Below are 21,427 nucleotides of genomic sequence, written 5' to 3'. Positions count from 1 at the left end.
AGTAGGTGGATTAGGCTTGAGTTACCCTCTCAGCTGTTGACAAACGCCACAGCCTCTAATATGCTGATAAATGACCATCACTCTAACATTAGGGAGGGAAAGATGGACTCAAAAAGGAAACTGGGAATCAAGTATGCTTCTGTGATCTGTGGCCGTGAACACACGTCCCAATACATTTTTTCTTTATGAGGTGCCAAAATAGCATAAGCAAACGAAACATAAATAGCATCTTTTAACACTCAATGTTTAACTTTATTCTCACCACTAGTGTATGCTGATTGCAATTATCTATGGTGTGGTTGGTCTATGTGTGGTTGTCTATCAAACACTCCAACATGGCAGCAATCGGTCAGTCCTAGCTGACAGTTTGTCTTTTTCACCTCCACTGGAAAATGCAAAGCTGTAAAGTGAGATGTTGCTATTAAATGCTACCATGTCAACCCATTCCAGCATCTTGTAAGAACACCTTGCTCCTAAGCAACAGCCAAACTATCACAAACTTTAATAAATAACAAGGTACTCACAACCAACCAAATATTTTTGGAATACTGTTTGGAACTGTCTTCAGAAGGTCCAGAAATAAACTGACTAAACTGAGTGTGGATCACCAACAAACACATTACTTTATTCTAAAGAATTTCATGACTTTATTTTAAATACTTTTAGTAGACATCTGATCCATGCAGGAAAATGAAGGAGAAGCAGTTGTTTTAATGCTCTGAAGAAGAAATGAAAACATCAATCAGCTATATATTGTATTGACTTATTGTATCTGCCATTTTTTCCTGATCCTGAAAGACATATTCTGCGAGTTGCTGTAGCTCGGCATGACCCTTTGGTCCCAGGACCATGCAGTTCCTTGTTTAATTACTACATGGCAATATGGACCCCATTCACAGCTGCAAAAACCCACTAAAGCCAGTCTTGAACTCCACTCCATGGGTAGACAGATGTCAAAATGTTGTAAGTCTGACTCAAAAGGTGATCGCCCCCAAAAACACTGATCGGTCCATCTCTAATAAGCACCATCCAGAGGTTGATTCTAATCTCAATCTAATAACCTTGGACAGCATGTCCACGGATCGTTGATCCGAAATTAGAGGGGGTCTTCATTCCCTAAAGTAATGAAGACCCCCCCTAATTTCGGATCAACGAAACCACACGATCCTCACAGGTGCCACACATTTTGGTTCTTTAAGCAATGTCATAGAAGAACCACTTTTGGTTCCCCAAAGAAACATTTTTTGTAACAACAAGTATGAGTGCAAAGAACCATTAAAGGTCCGCTAAGCCTTTAAAAGGTTCTTAAAGACAAATACCCTTTGCAAACATGGTTCTTCTACTGCACTGCTCACCTGAAGCACCTTTATTTTTAGGAGTGTATTCACACATACTGTTTGGAATCTGAGAGGAAGAGGGGAAAACTGACACCACTTCTCTACAAATTACCTACCTTGGCAGAGTTTTTCAGCTGCAGCATGGCAGGGTCATCATGAGGTTTGCCAGCTGCGGCCTTCGTAGCTCTGATGAGGTCACCCAAAGCTTTGGCCACGTCTTTGACTGCGTTGATCAGGACAACCTGCAGCAGAGAACACAGTCCTGTTACTAAGAGGGGACAGACAACAAAAAGATCAATACTGTCATCTAGTGTCCACACACACACACACACACACACACACACACGCCAAGACCGAAAATGTCTAAAACCAATGCATAAAAATAATTAGTCAAGACACAGAGAAAAGAAAAAGAAGAGGGAATTAATGGAGGGTAATGGAGTAGAGTGGCTGGTGAGGCACAATACGAGCTAATGGTGGGGAAAAAACTAATAAGCTGTTTCAAGCCATTAAAAAAAAATATGATCAAAAATAAATTATAAAATCGAACAAATGTACGTGATTGCAAGCCTCAATATTGGGATGATTTTTATGGGAGCTAAAGAAAGTCTTTTATTTCATAACTTTTATCTTAAAAAGCTATAAAAAGTCAATTTACTGTTTTGCATGTATACTGACCTTCTAGTTATAAACTGAAACCAGTTTTTGTGGAATTGTGCACCTCATGTGCGGTTAATGATTAGGGGAGCAAGGCACTGAAATTAATGCAAAGCCTCCAGTAGTAAAGAACAAGCCTTCTTCACCTGATTTAATTTTAAAAGGAAACAGTGCAGGGCAGTAGCTCTGAGGGGAACCGTCTAACCATCTGATCGCTATTTACAAGGCAGGGTTTTAATGAAGAAAAGTTAGGCTCAGACTAAATGAAGACAGCTTAACAAAAAGCTTTCAGAACTGCATCATTGATTGGACGCATGACGAGGAAGCAGACTGCTATATATTTTACTTGTTTTTTCCCCCTCAGGGACTGATTTCGCTATTCACAACAGTAAACAACTATTTCCGTATTTTCTGATATTTTTCCATGAATTATTGAGTGTTGCCATGGGAACAAGAGGAAGCAGAATTTGGTGTAAAGAGTCAGAGTGTGCACTGACTGTGTGCTCTGTGCATGATGGCATAAAAATACCATTCTGGCAAATGTATGCCAATGCCATTTTAGGATGAACATGAACACAAGAGAGATATAGAGACACAGTTGTGAGAGTCACTGATAGATGGAAGGCATTTGAAACTCCTAAGAACCTCCTTAAAAGATTTAAGAGCCTGCTGTATAAACCCAGTTTAGGTGTGTTTAATCTGCTGTTACTTTTAAAATGAAGAAGTGGAAAAAAAAATCTCAAATTACCTCTGAAAAATAGTCTTGAATTATGCCTATGCAAGGTTTAAGCAGGGAGGGTCAAACAGAAATCTGTATTTTAGGACAGCCTGGCTCATCCCTTTCAAATGCTGTGCGGTGATCTTAAGCAGACCTTTAAAGTGAGACATCCTAAAAATATGCATGAACTAAAAATATGCATGAAGATCTGCTGTGTAAGCCTAATCATCAGCTACAGACAGCAGACAGGGCCATCAGTAATCATGACTGTTTAAATCAATAAAGATATATTAAAGAGTGGGCTCTGTAAAAATGTTTGAGTTATTGGTGCCTATGAACTTAATTTTTCCATTATGACTTGAAAGAACATCAGTTTTTTCCTCACAACTGGATGTCCACACCTCACTGGTGATGAACACAGATAAACAAAAAACACACTTTTTAAAAATTCATTTCCAGACACAAACAGTACCCACATCCCGACCAAGAGGAAAGCCACAGGAAGAATAAAGAGCCTTGCGTGCCAAGAAGAGAGAAGAGCGAAAAGGAGGAAACAAAAAACAGAGTGCAACTGAGTGTAACAACACAGCATTCCAGCAGAGTACAGTATTCTAGAGAATTTTTTTTTTGTTTCTTTTTTTTTACAAATACTGTAGTAATGGTTAAACTTATTTCAGAGGCAGCGTCAACAACGTCACAACAAAGACAAAAGCCTGACAGAGGTCCGCAGATATCAAAAGAAATTCTGCACAGGCATGCCTCTACAGACACAGAATACAGAGGCAAAAGAAACCAGTAGCATGAAGTAATGGCATACTTTTAAAGCTAGTGCAGACAGAAAGCTAGAACGGAATACAGTAAGAAAGAACAGTGTTTGAAACGCCCAATACAGAAAAGACAGATGCACCTGTGTCTCAGGGTCCTCTGAGCCCAGGCTAGCAGCCCCTAGCTTAACAACATCAGCCAGTTTGGTTATGGTGGTGACAGAGGATTGGGCTGCCTGGGCCAGTTTCTCCTGGCTGGCTCCAGCTCCAGACACCAGCAGCTTTGTGTCCTCCACAAGGACTTTAGCCGTCTTCAGGATGTTCTCCCTAGAATACAAGGAAAACAGCAACACAGCAATTAAACTAGAGGAACAACTAATGATTATTAATAGAATCAATTATCTATTAACTGCTATTAGCAATTATTTATGTATTGCTATTAGATAAAGAAACTATAGACATATAGAACAGAATTACTATATTACTATTGGAATACAATTTTTACAAAATTTAGGAACCTGTGGTCAGCAAAGGTCTCTGCGTTTTCCCGGTTAAGTGTGCCCGCTGTAGCGAACATGATGGTGGTGTCGAGATCAGCAATGATGCCAGCCACAGCACTGGCAGCTGTGATACATGCCTGTGTTCCACGATTACCTGCCTGCAGGGCTGCTAGCACATGAGACACCTGAAAAGACAGAAATGCAGGAGAAAAAAAATTAAAATAAATAAATAGATAAATAAATAGGAAAATGAAAAAAATAAAAAAAATTCGAGGACACAGCTTTGAAAATACAGCTTTAAATTAACTTGGTTAACAATATAAGCAAAAAGAACACTAGAAGACTAAATAACAAAAAGCAAGAAAGTGAAACTTCTGAACTCACTTTCTCTGAAACTTTACGAGCACTGTCAATCAGTTCTTTCTTGGTGATTGAATCATTGGGACTGCACTGTAGTGCTCCTGCCTTAGTAACCAGTCCAGTGCAGCTGTAGCCCAGCTCGGTTACCTGCTTCTTAATGTGGGAACCGATCTGTAAGTGTAGGAGAGAAAAGACACTGACTTAATTGGGCAAATATACACAAGCATTCACATATAGCTGCTACAGATGCTTTAAGACAGGCAAAATATTTTGTAACAGTATCTACTGTAGTAGTACCTAATCAGAGCCAGACACTATTGCAAGGTTACCTCATCGTTTTCGGCAGTGATGGCAGCACATTTAGCCTCTGAAGCCAGGTCTCCGAACTCGTTAGTCAGCTGACTGGCCAGACCTCCCAGTTCTTCAGGGTTGGTATTTGATTTGGTAACCTGGTGACAAAGCAAAATTAGAAAACCTGGCGTCCAGAGTCAAACAAACAACATTTAACATTTGATGCGAGTGTAAGAATCCCGGTATTTATAAAAAAATAAACCTTTAAAATATCCTCAATCATTACAAAGCAAGTACAAGCTTAAGGTACTCTAGGAAGGGTCCCTCATTCATAATTGAGTAGTGATCAATATAATTTACATATTAGTTTTTATAGTAATGACATAATATATAGTAGTTACCAAATAAGTGTTATAACTGTGATGCTTGACAGTTAACAATGCTTATTGTCATAATTTATGCAATTTCTGGAGCATCTCAACATCCACCACTTACCATCTCCTGAACAGTGACAGCGATGGCCTTTGCGGTCTTCACCATCGTGGTCTGGTAATCCACAAAGCTTCCCTCAGGCTCCGCTCCAGAGTCCTCCATCCTGTTGATGGCCTGGCTGATGGTGTCCACCATGCCACCCACAGCTCCTGCTGCACCAGCTGCTTCGGTCAGTGTTCCGGCCAGGTCGTCCACCGCCTCCTTCATCATCTGTACAGCCTCCTCCAGAGCCTCCTGGGTGTGAGCCGCCTGGAAGGATGGAGCATTTTTTTTTTTGGGGGGGCAGACAAGAGTAAAAAGATAAGGTAAACTGCTAACGATTTCAACTTAAACAAAACTTGCATATCATCTGCAAACTAGTTTATTAAATTAAGTTTATTATTCAGCTGACTGAAGATTAATGGTAGTATGCTCAAACATATTGGGTCTGATAGTAAAGTAAGAGAACAGCAAAAGTCTTCTAGGCTTTTATTAAGTTTAATCCCTTGAAAAAAAGAATGCATATAATCACCTTTGGATTGCCACCGGCTTCTTTGGCTGTGTAAAGGATCTGTAAGGCTGACTCTGCTAGAGTCTTGGTCTGGTCCAGCACACTCATCTGCTGCTGGCTGTTTAGGATCTTTGAGGCGGTTCCAATGGCCGCCATTATGAGGGGCTCGAAGTAGCTGGCCATCTGAGATACCTGCAAAATCATTCAGGCCAGAAAACCATTCAGGGACACACAGAGACATGCAATACAGAGAAATATAATAGAAATTGCATGGATTGGTAGTGAGGACAGAATATAAAGCATTTTTATTGCTGTAATAACAATTGTGGTACCTTGTGCCCCAGCTGGGAGGCGTCAGAGCGGGCTGCAATGGCCACCGGGTCAATCAAGTGGCTAATCTCCTGTACTGAGGCTGCCATCTGCTCATGGAGCGCCTGAGACACAGCAGACAAGAGCATTCAGACAATCAAATACCAAGAAACAAAGCCTAAAGTACTGCTAACTGCTATCAGCAACAACAGATACTAATAGCAGACTTCTGTAACCTTTTCTTTTATCTCAGATGAAGGCTGTGAAAAGGTTAAAGCCTTCCTCCTGGGATTCCCAATTTTTGCCTATGCTTTGTTCGAGTTCATTATCAGTAGAATGTCCTTTTTCTTTATTCTGTAAATGTACATGTGTGTATACAAGTGTGTATGTGTACTGCATGGTGGGCACATACAGTACCTCATGGGAAATGTCATCTCTGGGTGTGAGCTGCTGGCTGATGGCGGCAAGAGAGGCCTGGTCCACCTCACGGATGCAGTTATTGAGAACCTCAATAGCTTCGTCACATTCCCTCTGGCCTGGAGCTTTATCTCTATTGGGTTTCAAGTAAAAAAAAAAACCAAAAAAAAAAACATGTATCAGCATCATACTCCAGAAGCACTCCACTGGCTGCATACTAAGTTTTGCTATTGAAATTTTATTGCTACACTCTGTAATTGCAGTTACATTGTTTTTACTGACTAAGAAACACTGTAAAACGTGGTCACATATGACTGATATTTATATATCTGTTTAATAAGGCCATTATTGGTGGCAATAACAATCCAGTAGATCAGATCTGTGCATGACCTTATACTGTCCAGATAGATCATGTCATAGTATTGCCTGTTCTCAAGCCAAGGCAGGACTTGTATAAGCACCTCATGTTGGTGATAAGTTTCTTGATGGAGTCAGACACGGTCCTGGAGTGGCCGGCAAGCACTGACCACTTGGGGGGATCTTTGGGGTTGACGGCCAGTGAGCGAGCCGTCTGAATCATGCCTGTCGAGCTCTCCAACATAGTTTTAGCTGCTGCGACTATGGGCTCCATGGCAGCCAGACCCTACGTATGCAAACAAATGAAATTCAGCATGTTAATCTAAGGTTTATTTTAAAGTAAACAATACCTGTACTACTGCTTTGGGAGTAAAGCCACAGCCTACAGAATTTAGACAGACACAGTAGGTGGTGTTTGGAGTGAAAATTACCTCTGGGCTGATCTGTGCAGGCACGCTGGCGAACTCTGGGTTGGAGGCAAAAGCAGTGAGATTATCCACAGCCTCAATCAGTGGTCCTGTCGCAGCCTTACATTTCTGCCTGTTCTCCTGGTTAAAGGCTCCATCCAGGGCCTAAGCAAACATGCACAGCGCACATTTTCACACCCTCTCACTTATATAATCCCTTAATCCCTGTTTACTGCACATATGTTAACATATTGAATGCACTGTACTCCTACACGTTCACACATTAGCAAAAAACAAGTATACCGTCTATACTGTTCAGAAGTTCTACCAATGTCTACAAAGTTATGTCCTACAATACTTAGCCACTTCTGTAAACTCTCCATCTTAAAATCCAGACAAACTCTCAGGACTAAACAAGAGTTTGATCTTTTGATCATTTCTTTGATCCTGAGAGATAAACTACAAGCTTTTGTTGGACCCTGGGTGAACCTCCTGGGACTGCAGCTAGAGAGAAATTTAGAGAGAACACTCACTTTGATGGACTTGACAAGGTTGGCTGTGCTGTTCGCCACCTCTTTGGCACTCTGGACAAACTGTCGCTTAGCAACAGGGTTGGATGTTTTGGAGGAGGCAAGGCGGCAGGCATTGCAGAGGGCGGAGGTGTGTTTGGCAACGATTGTGGCAGCAGAGAGGACCTTGGGGAAATACAGAGGTGTCAAAACTTTTTAGATATGTGATCTAATTATTGAAGAAGTTGTTTTCATAAATGCAAAAAAAGATTTGCATTTACTTCAGCTCAAATCAATCAAAAAACACTTTCAAAGTTCTGAAAACTCATCACACCTGTTTACAATATTTAAACACAATAGAAAACAAATAAGCATTTATTAAAATATATATTTTTAAATTAATTGATTTATTTATCATTACTATTTTTGTTACCTGGGACTGCGTGCAGGCTGGATCCACCAGGTTCTGGCAGGCCATCTGAATAGACTGTTTGGCTTTGGCAAACTGAGCTGGATCCACAAGGCCCTTCTGCCCAGCGTGACTGTTTGGATCAGAGACACCCACCAGATAGGCACCCTGCAATTGAGCAGAACAGTTTTGTCAAATCAGTCAAGTCAGTCAAGATAGCTGCAAGAACGCCAGCAGTGCTTTAATGGTTATAGGACTTAAATCAAGAACCAAGTTGGCTGAAGTCCTGCTAATTCATTACCATCAATTTGACCATGATTCTTCAGGCGATGTACTGTCACTCATCACACTTTGACAATAAAACAATTAAGACAAGATCATCTAGACAATAAGAATAACACACAAAAAACCCTGAGAATTTCATTTTGAAATCTGAACAAATAATAAATAATAAAAATAATAAATTTGAATTTATTTAACATTACAATTATTGTTATTATTATCAATTAGAATCCACTGCAACATTCTAAATCTGATGCCAGGGAATAAATACCTTAAAACAATACACACCATTGCCCAGATTAATTTTTATACCACATTTCACAGTGTTCAGTTCTGATATGATCTGAACCACATCAAGCAGTTTAAGTTCTCTCACCATCTGCTCTGGCAACAATACCCCTGCACACATGTGCAGAGACACATACACACACGCAGCACTACAAATCACTTTCCTCTGTACTGTACAACTAGCAATCATGTTTTAATGAGAGTGTGAGATGCTGAGCCACAGCAACAGACTGAAAGCTTTTAGAGCAGAGGGAGGGAGTGTATAAACATGACTCACCATCCTCCAACACACCCATTATGAACCTTAACAGTGTGCGTGTGCATGTGTGTTAATAGGCAAAAAAAAAAACCCAAAAAAACCCAAAACAGATGTTTTGTATGTGTAGGCACAAAAGGTAACAGGAGAAAAGTCAAAGCAGAACAAAAGAAAAACAGAAAGAAAGGACACAAATAGCAAATAGGTACAACTACTGGGTATATCTCAACTATTTGCAGAAGGAATACAATACAATAAAGAGGGGGAAAATGTTTCAGACAGATACAAAATCTGACAAGAAACTGATGTCTGAACAGACAAAGAGTCAGAAAAAAAGACCCAACAACAAAGAAGCAAGATAAGAAAAACTGAGTGTGCGTGACAAGAGAGAGAAAGAGAGAGATAATGTGGGTGGCTGAGAACGCAGTTTTCACTCATTTTATCCGGTCCCCTAACTCCAGATGTTTTAGACACCAGGAGACCGGCACACTTCTTTCCACACTGGTCTAATTAGGTTGATGAAATGGGGTGGAAATCATCAGGGGAAAAGACAAACGAACAACAAAAACACAAACTAACACACTTGTGCAGAGGTTTGATCATGTTTACCTGGGATGCAGCTTCAGTAAGGCCACAGAGGGCTTTGGAGGCTGAGCTGACCGCATCTCCAAACTCAGGCAGGTTACTGTTCTTTGCGTTGTGGGAGATGCCAGCCATAGCTTCACCCAGAACCTGCACCGGATAATACACAATGCAAATCACCCACACTGTCCATACATCTACTTCTAAATGCAAGAAGAAAGACACTTAGCAGAATATGAGAATGATGATTTAGCACATACCTTTGAGTTTTCCATCACGCTGTCGATGCAGTCGAAGTAGCCCAGGTCATTCACTGCCTCAGTGGGGTTCTCTAGCATGCCCCTCACAGTCTAAACACACACAGAGACACATACAGACACACATTATGCTGCAAACTACATAAAATCTAAAATTAAATAAAAGAAATTAACTAAACTAGTGTGAGTAACTATATCCAGGATATCAGTACAAATGTCTAATCCATCCAAATGTTTGCTTTCTTCTGATTAGTACTGTCACTTTTGATTATACATTTTATAACATATCACTATATGACAGAATAATCAACTGATCATTTTGGACAATTAATGGATTAATAAGGGTTTTAATCCCATTAAATTAGCAGGATGATCACATTCTAAGGCTTATTATTCAGCAATTCCACTGACAATACTGCAAACTGGTTGATTTCTTACAGTACAGGAGTGAAGAACAGGAGAATAGATGTAACTAAACAATAACAGATTATGCATAATCTTTTATGCATAATCCATAAGTAGATAAACTAGAAAACCCAAATGTATGTGTATCAGGTCCTCTTAAAGAACAGAAAATGTTATGCAAATTTCACTGCAAAATCACTGCTAATTTTAGATGATAGCATTGCAGTCCTATTTCTAATGATACAAATTAACAATACACTTACACATGCCTAACACTGAGCAAGTATCTTTAGAATGACTGCAACTATCAAGCTTACATGCAAACACCACAAATTGTTGTGGTCAGATAAAAGTAAAGAGCAAGTAGTCGCCATTCAACGACCAGTCACTACTGAACACACTGTAAATCTCTGCTCGACTAGCTCACTGACTCAAATACACTGTCAAGAAAGAGAAAAAAGAAATGAAGCAAGAGGATGAAAGAGTGAGAGAGAGAGAGAGAGAGAGAGAGAGAGAGAGAGAGAGAACAGAAGGAGGGAAGGGAAAAAAAAGAAAAGGAAAAAAAAAAAAGTGAGGTGAGAGGGGTACCTCAAGCTCCCTAAGTGCGTTGTCACATTCCTTCTGTCCTGGGGCCTGCTGGGTACACATGGTGATCAGCTGGTTGATGCTGTCAGTCACGGCGCTGTGAAAACCGAGAAAGAAAGAGAGGTGAGATAAGCGTAAGAGGAGAGAGGGAGGGTGTGTGTGGGAGAGGGAAAGGGAGAGAGAGACAGCAATACGGAAAGCAGAGAGATGGGAGAGAGAGAGAAAGGGAGAGGATAGAAACAGAGGATAGAGATAAAAAGGAGAGAGGGAGAAGGAGAGAGCTGAGAAATACAGTCCGCCCACATGCGTTACCACGCACTAGCTTCTCTCTCTCTACTCTCTCCCGCTCTGTGATTCAGGCAGCTAAGCTCTGAGTGGCAGGAGGAGTTTGGTAGTCCTGGCTGAGAAAGAGCTATCTTTCTCTCTCTCTCTCACACACACACACACACACACACACACACACACACACACACACACACACACACACACACACACACACACACACACACACACACACACACACGATGAGCAGGGCTCAGCTCCTGTAGCCAATGCTCTCCAGTTGGCCATTACATAATTGTGCCCATTTCCACTCAAATGTGTAAAATCAACAGCATAGGACTGTATTATGTAATATATTCTGATAAAAGGAGGACAATGCAGCGTGTGTGTGTGTGTGTGTGTGTGTGTGCGCGCGCACAAGCACACATGTAGTTGATGTACGTGCAAGACTGCGCACGCGTGGGAGCATGTTGGATGCCAGAGTTAGAATTACACAGCAAAAGTAAAAAGTAATTGTGTAACACTGCCCACACAGTATTACCAATACAAATGGCCCAAAGAAGACCAACATGCCTCTAAAAGGAAATTAAGAAAAATAGGCAGCAATACAGGAGTGTATTCATTAATACCAGTAACACAAAATAAACAAACAACTGAAACAGATTTGACCTAAAGTATTTTAAGCCTCTCTGCAGACATGTATATGTGAACTACGCTAATATTACAGAGAATATAACAGAGACTGAAGCTACAGGAACATCATATTTGTATGTGTGGACTGTTGCGGATGAACAGTGAGAAACAGACAGCTGAGTGTTCTGACCGTGCTGCAGCAGCCAGTTGATTTTTCAGGTTGGGGGAATTCGGGTCAGTGGACAAAACCTTGGCTGCCAGCAGCAGCTTGCTGGACGACATGGAGATAGTCTTCAGGTTGGTTACCACCTGAGTCTGGTCTTCTTTAGACTAGACACAAAAAAAAAAACCTTCTCAACAATATGATGTTTATTCATAAACAGTAATGTCTTTGGGGAAACTGTCAGGTTCCATCCAAATTATTATCTTTCTACCTGTGATTGACCAGCCATGTCCACTCCAGCCTCCAGGAAGTGGCTGAAGTCTTGACCAAACTTGCCCGAGGCCTTGGCTAGGTCTTGTGTCGTACCGCGGGATGCCTGCACCAACTCGTTGGCCGACTGATTGAGGCCAGCGGCCGCTTGGTTCAGGTTCGCCTGGGCCTCCTGGAAACTCTTCCCGCTGGCTGGGAACTTGAGAGGGCAGAGTGAATACATTGGATTTGTTTTCAAAGTTACAAATAAAAAAAGATGATCATTTAAAATAACGCCATATTATTTTATAGAAGATATATAGACGACATTACTTATTAAGGTCTTGACTATGTAAGTTAATGTATGCTATATTTGCCTGTTTTGGGCAACAAAAGATGGCCAAGGCCAAAGGATGTAAAGCGATTTTAAGTTTTAATCGGCCTGTTAGAGCAGGGAAATTTGTAAATTGTGCCCCCCTTACACACACCTATTCAATGACCTACAGAGACCTCAAATGATACACATTGAGGCTTTCTAAAAGGTACATGAACTTACAAATGGAGAGGAAGCAAAAAGAATATAAGGAATTGATAATTGCGGTTTAAATATCTTAACAATAGACTGGGATGGAACTGTACTGACCTGGTCAGAGAGGAGCTTTTTACTGGCCTCTCCCACAGACCTAATGGCATTATCCACATCTCTCTGTCCAGGGAGGCAGTTCACAGAGCGATTCAGAGCCTGGGATAAAGCTTTGGCCACCTGCATGAATAAGCACATGAACACACACATACACACCAATTACCATCATGGGTTCTGAGATAGGAACAGTAATCATAGATTACTTGAACAGACAACATTTATCTTTTCAAAATGAATGAACACTCTGACATAAAGAGAGGCAACATGAGGTCTAACATCAGCAATTAAAAGGGAGGTTTTTGTTACTAAATAAAAACCTGCTCTGTTGTAATTTTAATTCTGCGAAAGCGTGTTTCTACATGCCGAACCTGAGCCAGGCGCTGCTGACAGTCTGGGTCTCCTGGTTTGGCGACAGCCCTCTTGGTCTCTTCAATTAGGTTGGCTGATTTATCCATGACGTCTCCGGCACAGTCCAGCATGGCATTACGGGCCTGTGGGTCCTCTGTGGTGGCGGCCACTCCACGAGCGGCAGAGGCCAGAGAGCGAAGGGCTTGAGCCACATCCCTGGCAGCCAGGCCTGCAAAGTATGAAAAAAAATACATTTACATACCACATTCTTTATTTATTCCTCTCTCAGAGACCTAAAAACATTTTTCAGAAGCTTAGAATGATCTTCCTTACAAGTTAACGTTTCAACAGAGCATAACGTTATAGTCATGTTGAAACATCAATGCATTTTAAAAATTGTATAAATTTTTACCATTTGAAAACTCACGTTCTTTACATTGTATACACATTTAATGATGAACGAGTCAACAGAAAAATCTAAAACTATGCAGCATAGAATGTTACATGTTATATTAGCTTTTATTGAAGCAACAATACAGTGAGTAAAGATTACAGTGATGATCTCTAATTTGCACCTAGACATAAAACTCTTGTGGCTGCCCAGAGAGAGGCGAATGTGTGGTCAGTGTGAGGGGGTGGGGGGGTGGAGACTGAGCTGCACTTCCTCCTCCACTGTCCAAAGATCAACACAGTATGCAGACATTTTACAGACAGGTTTAAATAGCTGATCCCAAACTACCAAACACTTACGGAACTGGAAAAATTAAGAATAATTCCGGGAGAGGGGCACACCACCCCCCTCGCCGTCCAGTATATATCAGCATGTCATCGCCTGAGAGACAGTGGGTAACGCCTACCTCACTGTTCACTTTAACAGTCATTACTGCAGCTCTTTTTCTTTTTCACTTTAATTATCAGTACAGCTGTGTGTATAAATATTAATATGTATATAAAGCATATTTACATATTTTATATATATCCTATGTCTTCATTTTTGCTCATTTTATTTACTACTGTTGTCACCTATTTTGTAATTATTGTTACTCTTTTGTTGTTATTGTTATTTTTGTAATGCTTCGAAAATATATTGTTGTCATTTCAGTCATGCCAATAATGCTTCTTTGAATCTTGAATCTTTAATTATAAAATGCTAAATCACTGCAGCCAGGGGGTGCTGTAAGACTCTTTGCAAAAACACTCCCAAAAAGGGGGTAAAGCACTATGCAGTGAAAGCACACATGTACTACTGTCTGTTGCTTGTTACTCCACTAGCCATGCTAGACTACACAGAGGGTGAACAGAGTTACAGAATGCTTAGCAGCAGCTTTACCAGTGTAGTTCTCATTGCCCTGTGCGGCTTCACTCAGCAACTGAGCAACTGCAGAGCTCACTGCTTTGGTGTTAGAGCCCAGGTCCTGTGAGCACTTCTCCAGCTAAAACACAAAAATCACACAAAAAGACACCTTATATTGTAACAACAATGATATTTAACAACATTCAGTACAGGCTAGACATGCATCATTCTTTTCAATAATTAAGTATAATGACAACATTCAATATACACAACAGTGCAATCGTGTTCCCTGAAATTCCATCATAGCAAATTAGTAAATTACATGGCAGTGTTCACTAAAGATTAATTTAGATATGCAGAGCAGTGATATAAGGTTTCATAAGGTCCCACTATGCCATCACATTTTGATCCCATGCTTTGTATTCGCTGTTTGCACAGCTGCTTAAGCGTACTGTTTGCCTGAGTACCTTCACATCTTACAGTAAAAGGTCACAGTGCTGTCCTTTCCTAATTCATATGTGATTTACAATACCAAGGGTTCTACCACCAAGTCCAAAAAAAAAGGAGGGCAGCAATGCTACACACTGTGCTAGATTAACCTAAACCAAAAACCACAATGGCCATGACTGTTACAAACAGGATTTCAGAACTTAATGATGACTGCTGTGTCATTACAAAGTATCATCAGATTATCAGATTATTTTTAAATACAGTATGTCCAAAAATGAGATTCAAAATGTAAACAAAATCTAAATAAAATCCAAACAATCCTAATAAGAAATGTAATACATTACTACTTTTAAAAAAGACATTCAGAACACTAAATGTACTTCTATGTATTTTACACATGGTAGTGTGTGTGTTTTGCTTTGTTTTTTTATTGGGATACTGCATAATGTGATAAAAAGTAACTTTCTTAATATTAACTTGTATATCGGCACAAGACACAATCATGTTATGAAGTGCTGTTGTCAATGAGCAATGAAATGTGATGTGAATATGAAAAACAAAAACAAACAAACAAAAAAAAACTTGTTTTAAAGCCTTTGGAAACCTAAATCTGAGTTAATCTGGCTCCTCAGGACACTCCAACGTAAATGCACAAAATATGACTTATGAGTCTCTTCCCAAAGTCAAATAAATGTCTGCTGCTTTTCACCAGTTTTGCTCTCCTCCGATGTGGAAAAAGTGTCTCAGGTTTACTTCAGCATACCCCTGATCAATCCCAAGGCTAACATGGCTCTGTCCTCTCTTTAATTCTGAGCAACCTGAAGTGCTAAAGCTAAACCTGCCGTGAAAGGGAGAGCAGTTGCCCCACATGCCCCTTTGTCCATCATAGCCGGTGCTTGTTGCAATTAGATGCTGGGACAGACGGATAGTCCAGAGACAACCTGATGCTGCCCGCTGGCAATCAATAAGCCCCCTTCCAGCACAGTGCGTAGCGAGCTGCTGGACGACGGGGCACGCAGCCCAGTAAACTATAAAGATATGTAAAATAAAAACCGAAAAAAGCTAAAAAACACAACATGTCTGTGTCAAGGCAGTTTGCAGGGTCATGGTTACATAAACAATAACATCACACATGTTTATTGTAACATAAAAACCATGCCCAGATGGGTTTTTTTTTTTTTTTTAGATTTCTGCTTTGTGTTTTCATTTTAAATTCAAGTTTAGTATTACACAAAAAATGATATGAGAATGTGTTCCCAGGGACTTTAAATCATTTGATAGCTTAGTAAAATAGTCGTTACATTAGCAGTCACTGCTGACTGATAAGCAGAATGATACAAAAAGCCAGTCAAGCATTATAAGGCAATGCTTCATTAAAACTTGGTTTATGAGCAAACAAAACAGGTCTTTAAATAATACTATACAACATGGCAATGCAAACTACAGTTGTGAGAGTTATTATAAATTTAACACATAGTTTTTGGTGTATGAGACTCTGCACATTCCCATCCCACACACTGTATGGGCTAAGGCAGGCCAAGCCTCTAGCAGGAGTGAGCAGGTCCTGACCTTTCGTTCTGATCAACAGACTATTTTTCAAATATAATTCCCCTAACGTGAGGGCTGAATATGGAATAATCATCCCCAGAGCCATGCTGGACACTTAAGGATTAAGCAGCAGACAGATTCAGTAAGTTGTGGGAACTAGCTGAGAGGAAATCCTCCAACGGCTGCAAGTGCACACACACACAAACAGTGGTGTGTGAAGTGGTTGCTCACGTGACAGGAAATGTGTGTGGAAAAAGTGTGGGGGAGAGTGTGTGTGTGTGTTTGCGTAACAGCAGCATTTGTGATAAGAGCTGCAACGTAGATATGTTGAGTTATAGTTTCTCTTTGTTAGTACAGTACAGGTGTCTGAAATAGTGAGAAGCGGTCACAGCGGTCTCTCTCTCTCTCTCTCTCTCTCTCTCTCATAACTATGTTATATCATTAAGGAACATATAAATAAACCTTTTTGAAGCTACATGTGTGTTCGCTTTTGGGTGTGTGCTTGGATTTACCACCATTAAAACAGCAAGATCAGATTAGGATGTATACTTACCGTTTCCCCAGGAAGGGGCCTGAGTTTCCCTTCAGCTGCTGAGGCTTTTGCCTCATGTATGTCCCTCTCCAGCCCCCGTACCACGGTCAGAGCATTATCGATCTCCAGGGGGCCGCATGCCTCCTGTGCCTGTAGCAAAAAAAAACAAACAAAAAAAAGACAGTGTGCAAGACAGATTTGTCGAATGATGTCGAATTTAAACAATCAATGTACCAGCAGTGTAATATTTATGTCATAGTCTATAGTGATGTGATTTATAGACATTAGTACAATGACCATGTTTCATATACTGTGCTGTGTAACCTCAAATTAGGCAGGACAAATGTTCTCTTGGCCTCCCAAATTCCAGACAATAAGATGAAACCTTGAACAGCTACGCTATTCAGGAGCAGAGTTTAAATCTCTTTTTAAAGAAAAATGCATTTGGTTGGTCTATTTACGAGTACTCAAGATTACCTTCTGAGCAGCGGTGCGAAGTTCGGCCAAAGCACTGGCCAGATTCTTTGCACACTGGCTTAGCTGCATGGCTGATGCTTGGTCGCTGATCGTTGGTACAGTAGCCTTGGCAGCAGTCACCATCTTGGCTCCAGGCTGACACAGAGGAAAATGGATATCATGAGCCAGAATGTTAACCCCTGATCTTACTTTCACTTTAGACAGAAGTCTAGTTGAATGGGTTGAGTTGTGTGGATACCTGGAGGAAGTTCTGGCTGGCTCCAATGAGGGCAAGCTGGGCACTGGGACTGTCAGGCTGTGCCTGGCTGCCTCTTACTCCCTGCACCAGCTGAGGGATCTGGTCTGCCACAATCTGTAATGCAAAAATGCTACAAATATGCAACAAAATCTAGGAATGCAGAAGGACCTGGGATCATTTCAGGACAACCACTAATGCAAGGTTAATTAAAACCTTGCATAAAAAAGGGTAATTTCACAACAAGTATAACACTGATCAACTAGTTAATATTTCCCCAAAACATAAAAACGTAATACATTAATTAATAAATGAATAACACCCCAAACACCCAACTAACTACCTGAACATGCACTGTCCTGGTGCATGCTTTGCAAGAATATTGTAGCAGCTGGTTGTTCGTTTCCAGCGTGACTAGAAATGAACAGCTATTGAAACTAGTAAAATACAAAACAGTTTTATTATGTATGGTGCATTACTGATACTGATTTACTGCTTAAGAAAAAGGTTACCAAAAGACAACCAATTACAGGGACAGTCTAAAGTGTGTTTCCAGGTTCATTTACCAGCATTTATTTTTTAAGGTTTTGTGGTGAGTGAAATTAGTCATATCTGCCTGGTGACTGGTGGGTGTCCTCGCTGTGACCTTATAGGATCAGGAAGTGTGAGAGGTTACCACAGAACCTACCTTGCAGCTCTGAACAAGCTGCTGCTGGGCTGCTGGGTTCTTATTGGATGAGGCAGCATGCTGGGCGGCGGCTATGGTCTGAGTAGCGGCTGCAGCAGCCTGCTTTGCAGCATTCTGCAGGAAACAGAGCGCTTGCTTGATTAGAGATTACTAAAGAAAACCTCACACCAGACATACTGCTACCGCTTCATTTACTCACAGAGAACTGAGCAAAGAGAAACAATGAAACATGAGTTTGGGAAGAGGCAGAAGTACAGGACCACAGCTATATCACATACAGAATGTACCAAAGGCCCACTGAAAAAGTCATACAAAATAAAGTGCACATGCTCTGTTAAAAGAAAAAAGAGCTAAATAGACACTTACTTTATTACTTAAGTATTGTTTTCTGGATTTATTTAAGATTAAAAATCATGCATGTTACGTAAAAGAGAATAATCTGCATTAAAACTGTTCAGAACTCTGAACTCTATTACTTAACTACATGTGGACTTTGCAGACTGCTCTACATTGTTGTGCCATATAAAACACTGCCCTCTGAACATTTAGTTACAACAAAATGCCACTTAGTCATGTGGAAGCTACAAGTGTTTGCTTCACTCTTCAAACATCCACCTTCTGGGAATTTAGCTATTCTGGTCGACATTCAGCCACAATTCTCTGCACACTGGTTAACAGAAGAGTGTGTTAAAAGCTGTGTGCAAAGTGTGCACAGTGATCTTAGCCTTTGTTCAGGAGAAACAAGTTGAAACGAGACTGAAGAAACATTCGCCCCCCCATTAAAACATGCTTGAGTTTACGCTCTCAGCAACCATCCAGCTCTGAACATGCTCTGACCAATTACATCTAGGACTTTACCCCGAAGCTACACTCATCTCAGCACTCTGAAAACAGATAACCAGTTCCTAGGTCACAACAAAACTTGAGATCCTACTGTTCAGTGATTCATTTGAGCTATTTTTAATTTCCAACTAAAATCTTACAAGAAAAAACACCTCTTCTAACCCATGGCTGGCATTGGACATGGTGCCGATAGGTTCATGTTTATCTGCAAAGAGTCCCATTTTATTGGAGATACTTCTCTACAAGGACTAGACAAGCTATGTGTGTGTGTGTTTTGCACATATGTGTCAGCAGTAGGTGCAACTTAAAATAGCTAAATGCATTCATTAGAAGAGGTGTCCACAAACATTTGGACATTAAGTATATCATAAGTACATTTATGATATACTTGAAGTACCACTGTTGAAGGTGCTCATTTTAAATGCAATTTAAAAGTCTTATTTGTTATATGTGTATTTTAGGAGACAAGTTAAGACTTCATTTGGTTGATTTTGTGTGGTGGCAGGTCCTCACTCACCTCCAGCTTGTTAACCAGTCTCTTTTTGATGGCATTCTGTGCTGCTGCGTTGGTTGCCATGCGCAGGCCTTCAGCTGCTTCGCGCAACTTCTGCTGTTGCTCCTCACTGTCCGGGTTTGCGGCAGCACCCTGCTCCAACACACAAACACACACAAAAAGTTAAACTCTATTACAGGTATGACCTCATATACACAATTGACATTCTGAAGCTAAAACATGACTCTACTTTCTCATTATCTTCAACCTTCCATTCCTGCAGCTGTTAATCAGCCTTAAAAACCCATCAACAGTCGACCTGTAAGTCGTTCTTTAGCTGACTGTTCTTTCCTCCGTTTATGCCTCACTCAGTCAGAGTTAGCTGATTGAGCCAAAAAAATTCATTCTGCCCTACGCCCGTAAATCCTCTGGAAGGAGATGGGGCCTATATCTCATGTTATGCACCTTGGCAGCCTCCACCATCTTGGCAGTGGCGTCAGCCAGAAGCTTGGCGGCAGACAGCAGCTTGCGCGAGTTCTCCAGGTCCGTCTCACCCTCAGCATCCGCCTTGATGGCATTTACCAGGTCAGAAGTGGCCTGGGCCAAGATCCTCGCCTGCCGCACCATCTCACCTACCAGAGAAAGAGGTTAGTTGGGTACTACAGTCCAAGTACAGAGAGTAGAAAAATAATGAGGAATTTCAGCAGTGCATTTTCAAGAGAAAATAATAGCAATTTGGAGTTGTCATTTATACTACATAAACTGTACTAGCTAAAGAATACGACAGATAGCAAAGCTCCAGTGAACTATTGGTCCAAATCAGGAATAACCTAACAATAGTGAAATTTGAGACACCCCAACATAACAGCAATATCTCTCCTTCTCTTCACACCTGCATCTCCCATGGAGCTGAAGATGTTCTCTGTGACGTCCAGGATGCGGTCAGTGGCTTCGCCGTGACGGCCAATCGGCTTGCCCCCACTGGCATATTGCTTAATGTGCTGAAGGAGCTCATTAAGGGCCTGAGTAACACCTGTAGCGGCCACACCCACTTGCTTCAACAGCTGCTCGTCACTTGTGGCCCCCTGGGACGCCTCCACACAGCCTTCCACCGACTTGGCCACCAATTTCCCTGCCTCAATCAGCTGCTCTTGACACACCGGGGAGCTAATGGTAGGAGCCACCACCTGGAGAGCGCATGCATCCAAAATGACAAACACACACAGACACACATCTGGCTTGCTCAGTAGGTCTGTCTGAAGAAATTAGTCCCTACTGGTCAAAGCATGGTTGTAAAAACTGAACCATGAAATAGGAGCAGTATGGTAGCAGTCTGGCTTCTTTGCATGTGTGTGTGTTTTGTATCTGTGTTTGCATGCAAGTTCTCACCCGTGTACAGGCCACCAGCTGGGAGGTGGAGAGGGCACACTGTGTGGCAGCTGCAATGACCCGGTTCTGCTGGGCTGAGTCTTCGGTTTTCTGAGCCACATTCTTTGCTTTCAGGACCAGAGCCGCCGCTGCATTAGCCACTGCCTTAGCCAGCTTCATCAGCATGTCCTGCAGACCACACACACACACACACAGCCATACAGACACCGCTCGTCATTTTTTTTTATTGTGGACAGACACACATTTTGAATGGATTTCTTTTTTTTCCCTCATCAAGGTGTTAATTTAGAAACATACAGATATCTGTATACACACAATAACTCACTACATTTGTAAATGTTTATTTGAACGACAAGCAGCTACATATTAAAGATAGTGGCAGTTCACTGCAAGTCACTGCAGCATTAGGAAAGCTGCTACGAACATCTCTGCAAGCCAGTATTACAATGACATACATTCAGATATTTTAAAGTCCAATCTGTAGATTT

The 21,427-nt window shown here is 41.1% G+C and overlaps 1 protein-coding gene across 6 annotated transcripts in view; it reads right to left on the bottom strand.

Moving 5' to 3' along the window:
• Positions 1-21,427, bottom strand: part of tln1 (talin 1) — a 70,876-nt gene that overhangs the window by 12,007 nt on the left and 37,442 nt on the right. For all 6 annotated transcript variants that reach the window (XM_072659505.1, XM_072659506.1, XM_072659507.1 and 3 more), the window contains 29 exons: positions 20,940-21,107; positions 20,443-20,737; positions 20,016-20,182; positions 19,575-19,703; positions 18,215-18,328; positions 17,530-17,643; positions 17,292-17,426; positions 16,836-16,964; positions 14,321-14,423; positions 13,011-13,219; positions 12,643-12,762; positions 12,022-12,219; positions 11,778-11,917; positions 10,676-10,769; positions 9,686-9,775; positions 9,453-9,575; positions 8,042-8,185; positions 7,633-7,794; positions 7,124-7,264; positions 6,797-6,978; positions 6,336-6,468; positions 5,942-6,043; positions 5,631-5,801; positions 5,123-5,368; positions 4,666-4,785; positions 4,361-4,507; positions 3,995-4,161; positions 3,620-3,803; positions 1,454-1,579 (listed from right to left, as the gene is read on the bottom strand). In XM_072659505.1, coding sequence (XP_072515606.1) covers positions 1,454-1,579; positions 3,620-3,803; positions 3,995-4,161; positions 4,361-4,507; positions 4,666-4,785; positions 5,123-5,368; positions 5,631-5,801; positions 5,942-6,043; positions 6,336-6,468; positions 6,797-6,978; positions 7,124-7,264; positions 7,633-7,794; positions 8,042-8,185; positions 9,453-9,575; positions 9,686-9,775; positions 10,676-10,769; positions 11,778-11,917; positions 12,022-12,219; positions 12,643-12,762; positions 13,011-13,219; positions 14,321-14,423; positions 16,836-16,964; positions 17,292-17,426; positions 17,530-17,643; positions 18,215-18,328; positions 19,575-19,703; positions 20,016-20,182; positions 20,443-20,737; positions 20,940-21,107 — 4,353 coding nt within the window. The remainder of the gene's footprint in view (positions 1-1,453; positions 1,580-3,619; positions 3,804-3,994; positions 4,162-4,360; positions 4,508-4,665; positions 4,786-5,122; positions 5,369-5,630; positions 5,802-5,941; positions 6,044-6,335; positions 6,469-6,796; positions 6,979-7,123; positions 7,265-7,632; positions 7,795-8,041; positions 8,186-9,452; positions 9,576-9,685; positions 9,776-10,675; positions 10,770-11,777; positions 11,918-12,021; positions 12,220-12,642; positions 12,763-13,010; positions 13,220-14,320; positions 14,424-16,835; positions 16,965-17,291; positions 17,427-17,529; positions 17,644-18,214; positions 18,329-19,574; positions 19,704-20,015; positions 20,183-20,442; positions 20,738-20,939; positions 21,108-21,427) is intronic.

Source organism: Salminus brasiliensis, chromosome 16 (genome assembly GCF_030463535.1).
Source record: "Salminus brasiliensis chromosome 16, fSalBra1.hap2, whole genome shotgun sequence".
Lineage (NCBI taxonomy): Eukaryota > Metazoa > Chordata > Actinopteri > Characiformes > Bryconidae > Salminus > Salminus brasiliensis.
The sequence above is the reverse complement of the archived record's forward strand: the minus strand, read 5'-3'. Positions and strand labels throughout refer to the sequence as shown.